At 29.8% G+C, this 5,044-nt stretch overlaps 2 protein-coding genes across 4 annotated transcripts in view; one reads left to right on the top strand and one right to left on the bottom strand.

The window, feature by feature from the left end:
- The first annotated feature begins 485 nt into the window (after window positions 1-485).
- Window positions 486-3,485, top strand: LOC108768180 (S-adenosylmethionine mitochondrial carrier protein). Its single transcript, XM_018518510.1, has 8 exons — window positions 486-618; window positions 720-917; window positions 1,551-1,707; window positions 1,790-1,899; window positions 2,264-2,504; window positions 2,578-2,716; window positions 3,091-3,311; window positions 3,428-3,485. Exons 2-7 carry the CDS (start codon window positions 849-851, stop codon window positions 3,197-3,199), a joined length of 825 nt encoding a protein of 274 aa, XP_018374012.1. The 5' UTR covers window positions 486-618; window positions 720-848; the 3' UTR covers window positions 3,200-3,311; window positions 3,428-3,485.
- A 364-nt stretch (window positions 3,486-3,849) lies between these two features.
- LOC108768181 (ras-related protein Rab-24) overlaps window positions 3,850-5,044 on the bottom strand; it is a 3,192-nt gene continuing 1,997 nt past the window's right edge. For all 3 annotated transcript variants that reach the window (XM_018518511.1, XM_018518512.1, XM_018518513.1), the window contains exons 3-4: window positions 4,152-4,432; window positions 3,850-4,076 (exon numbers count right to left, since the gene is read on the bottom strand). In XM_018518511.1, the coding sequence (XP_018374013.1) occupies window positions 3,958-4,076; window positions 4,152-4,432 (400 nt within the window). In that variant the 3' untranslated portion in view covers window positions 3,850-3,957. The remainder of the gene's footprint in view (window positions 4,077-4,151; window positions 4,433-5,044) is intronic.

The raw sequence follows: 5,044 nt of genomic DNA, 5'->3' as shown, positions 1-5,044 counted from the left end.
AAGGCCTGTCTACAATACATGGAGTAAGAAGTAAGAGTAAGAAATTGACCAATCACAGTGAGAAGAATGTGAGAAGAATAATCGACTGTGATTGGTCAATTTCTTACTCTTACTTCTTACTCCGTGTATTGTAGATGACGCCTAAGAATGTAATAATCTCATATCACATTTTATATAAATGTTATATTACATGTGTTATATTACATATTTATATAAATTATATATTAATTTTGTTATTTCAAATAGAAAAAATGAAATAAAAATTACGTATTTATTTCATCCCCCCCCTTTTCTCTACACATATGCACATTTACCGGTTTTAGCTTATTTCTAGAGCTAGAGTATTTCCGAGAGGCATATGACGGATTTAAAAATTTCGAGTTGGCAACACTGGTGCCGGCTTTACTCCAATTTTCCCGCGAATTGTTGGAAAGATTAGGGTTAGGTTAGGTTAGGTTAGGTTAAGTTAAGTTCGGCTCTGAAAAGCAGACGACGGGCTTCACATATACCAATATATACCTACTTATGTGTTGTATGTTAATGCATACGGGCGATACTGAGCACGTGCTTTCTCATCGGCTTGCATCATTTACGTCGTATGTCGTTTCATCATGAATGGTACAAGTTTTGGCAGACATACATGATCCAAAATATCCAGTATCCGATAGTAATTGTTGTGTTGATCATCAATTTTGCGCGAATACTTTTTCTACCGAAAGATCTGGCGCGCGATACGAGGTAGTCTTTTGATCAGAGGTCACTTTTCCTACTATCAGTTCGATGACGTTTCTTGAAATCTTCTCATTAATCGGACCTAACGTTGAGACGGAGCATAATTTGATAAGGAAATGCTTCATGAACAAGAAGAGTCCGCACCGAATCTCTCGAAGAGAGATGTCTTGCTTACATCATTTATCGTAAGTGTCGTTTCATCCATGGTTGCCGGCTGATTATTAAACTCATCATATGCGAGTTATCTAGCTATATTATTTTTTATACCTGACATTTGTTATCTTTTTTGTTTTTTTGTAATTTTTTGAATAGTTGCTCATATTGTTTATATAAACATGTTCCATTTATAATTCACAACTAATTATAGCTCATGTTTTCTTCATCAATCTCGTATCGATTATTTATCAGGCATTAAATTTTCCTGATTTATACACATGTCTGTTACTACTATTACTTACAAATTGATTTTCATAAATGATCGTAAATAGTTGCGTTTTATTTTCTTATAAATCATTTCTACATCAATAAATTACTTGTTATTAATATTTCGAACAAAAAACTAATTTCGGCATTATAAGGTTAATAAATTATTTTAGTATATTATTTTATTTTTTAAAACGTTTTAATATAATTTACCATTTATTATTTCTTTGATGTCTTGAGTATTTAATGAAATTCTTTTTATCAAAATAAATCATTACTGACAAATATACAGAAATTTTTGCCTAGTGACGTAGTTAAAATATTAAAATATTGTTAATAGATTTTAATAGACATCAATATGATTTTATTAGAAAATAATTGTTGCTTCATGTTAGTCAGGTGCCCTTGCAGGAGTCGTTTGTGACGTGACACTTTTCCCATTGGATACCCTGAAAACACGCTTACAAAGTCAACATGGATTTTTCCAATCCGGTGGTTTCAGGTACCTGTATAAAGGCATAGGGCCTGTAGTACTAGGTTCGGCTCCATCAGGTATAATTTAATATTGAAATAAAACACAGTTATACAAAAAAAATATTTTCCTCTAATATTAATGAAAACATTAATGTTACAGCTGCTATATTTTTTATTACTTATGAAGGAATAAAACAATATTCACAACCGTATGTACCAAATCAATATCACTCCATCATTCACATGATTGCAGCATCATCTTCTGAAATAGTAAGTAATTGCTAATTGCATTCAATAACAATGCTTTCTATTTAATGATACAAATCAACATATACCTTTTATCTTTTTTAACATTTAGTGATGAAGACAGAATGTCGCTTTGTGTCACAAAATGGAAAGCATCTAACGTTTTATAGGTCTATTTATCACTGTACTATGCACTGCACTAAGGCCGATATTCAAATTATTCTTATATTTAAGATCGTCTTACAGTTAAATAGTCATAGGAAATTTTCATCTTGAATTAATGTAAGGAGTCATTCCTTAGAATATTTAAAGATCATCTTGTATAAATCATATTTTATAAATATCGTTCAATATTGAAAATATAATAAAATTTGATTCACGTGTGCAGACTGCTTGCTTGGTTCGGGTACCAGTCGAGGTAATTAAACAAAGGAAACAAGCGCTTTTGTCTGATACGCATCGACTGAGATTAAGAACATTATATCGCGGTTATGGAAGCACCGTCCTTCGGGATCTGCCGTTTGGTGTGATTCAAATGCCATTATGGGAATATTTTAAGCTTTATTGGACCCAACAAATACAACGAGAATGCACACCCCTAGAAGGTGCCACTTGCGGAGCTGCGTCAGGTAATAAATTTAGTACTTAGTAAAATAATTTTAGAACAATAATCTTACTTATATGAGATTTTTAATTTTTTAGTTACTATATCAGCTGCCATAACAACGCCATTAGATGTCGCAAAGACCAGAATTATGTTATCTAACACATCTGCAGAAAAAGAGGAAGTTAAAATATCGACAATGTTGAAAGAAGTTTACAGAGACCACGGTTTTAAAGGGTGAGGATTGTGTAAAATATTTTTTTTTTTCAATCAAAATCTGTTTCTGAAGTTGTAAGAATAATATTTTTAGAATTAAAATGATAAGAAAACGGCTCAAATGATTAAAATTCAATACATATAAGAAAGAAGCTACGCGCGAGCCAATATATTTTTTACAATATTCGAGATAATTATAAACAAATGTAAAAATTTGCTGACCAAATTTAATCATAAATATAACAAAACGTTTCGACCATGAGGTTATCTTCATCTTGAATTTGATTAAATTTTGTCAGTAAATTTCTACGTTTGTTTATAATTATTTTGAATATTGTTACAAATATATTATATTGGCTCGTAGCTCCTTTCTTATATGTATTTAATGTTTTTAGGTTGTTTGCTGGTTTTCTCCCGAGAGTAACTGGTTTTACTATTGGTGGGTTTATATTTTTTGGTGTTTATGAACAAGCTAGAGAATTTTGTATATCCTACTTTTCTTAGTCACCGTTAAATGAACGAATTATAAAAACTAAATTATTAACTGAATTACATACCAGTAAATGAATTTTCTCACTCACAATCAGTAATGTTCTACTGGGATTAATTCCAAAAGGTAATAATAAGTTAATAAATTTGATTAAATTAAAAAAAAATTTTTCAATTTATTCGTTTCTAATATTTTACTGTAACAAAATTAAAACTGAAAAATTCCCTTTTATCTATTTTCAGCCTGTCAAGGAATTTCGAAGTAAAACACTTTTTCAAGTTTCTATGTAATAATAAGCACAAAATTTTTGAAATTTAACATAAAAATAAAACTACATTTCATGTACATTCAAGAATATAATTCTATCACTGAATCTTATCAATCACGATTCATAATCACATTCATGTGATTATGAACAAATATCATTTTACCAAAATATGAAAAAAGAGCTAAACAATCAAGAATCACATATTTAAAATTTTAAATTGCTTATCGCATAGTTTTGCAAGTATACAAAATTGTACGTGTACATTCCATACATTTCTTTTTAAATCTGCTATTGCTAAAATATCTAATCTATTTTTGCGAAGTTGTATCGTGCTAACAACATTGCATATATAAAATTTTGAGCTTTTACTAATAAACAAAATAATATCACACTAGTCATTGACAATACATTAGAATCTATTTCATTATGTTTATCATAATATCAGAGATAAATTATCTAGTATAAAAAAGCATAGAAGAATACAATGAGTACAAATACTGATTGTTAGATTGCGCAACAATACCTTTCCCCGGTTTTTTTGTTTAGAACAATTGCTTCTTCTACCTTTTGCAAATTTTCAGGATTGGATACAAAATCTTGTATAATTTCATCGAACAATTCGGCTATAAAGAACAGATATAATAAATATACATTTTGTAAATAAAATAAAACGTTTATTAAATGTAATGCTTCCTCACCTACGTTCTCTCCCGTTTTACTAGACGTTACGAAAAGTTTGGTCTGTGTACCACTCGCATACCTCTCTACAATACTTTGTATATCTGGATCATCTGATACAAAACCTTCATCGCATAAATCCTTCTTGGTGGCACAAAGATATACTTTACAATTCTCTTCAATGCTTCTAAGTTCTCTCACCCAGTGCTTCGCTCTTTGGAACGTACTCGATTTTGTAATGTCATAACACACTATGGCAGCCTTGGCACCACGATAATACGTTCTAGTCATTGCGTCATACCTAGTAATTAATGATAACAGCACAACTTATTGTTGGTGCTATATTACAACAAATTCGGTCACTTGCATTATATTAGATTAGTGTTTACTAAAATCTGCTATGCTTAAAATTAGCGAAGTTAAATGTAAAAGCATATAAATATTTTCAATAAATTAAATACTCAAAAATGATATTGTCATGTTATTATAGGTGGAATATACATATATTATTTCATTGTTAAAATTGATTATATTACACTTAAATAATCATTATATTACACTTGTAGCTGCTTTCTTTTTAGGAGATTCAGTTGATACAAATGTCATTCTATCTGTTATTCATTAAATGTCAAGGATAGAACATGTGTCTATTGTATCTCCTAAAAGAAAAGCGTCAATTTTAACAGTGTTCCAAAGTTTTGAGTTGGGCACATGATGTAGTAATTTTACAGGGATGGGAAAGTTACTTTGTAAAAGTAATTAATTACAGTTACAGTTTTTCTCTTTCAAAAAGTAATTAATTACCGTTACAAGAGTTATTGACTCTGAAAAGTAATTCGTTACAGTTACAGTTACTGAAAAAGTAACTTTAAGTTACTTTTAAGTTACTTTTTTCATCGGAATTTTTACTAAT

Source organism: Trachymyrmex cornetzi, unplaced genomic scaffold, assembly GCF_001594075.2.
Source record: "Trachymyrmex cornetzi isolate Tcor2-1 unplaced genomic scaffold, Tcor1.1 scaffold757, whole genome shotgun sequence".
NCBI lineage: Eukaryota > Metazoa > Arthropoda > Insecta > Hymenoptera > Formicidae > Trachymyrmex > Trachymyrmex cornetzi.
This window is presented reverse-complemented; position numbering and strand designations above follow the sequence as displayed.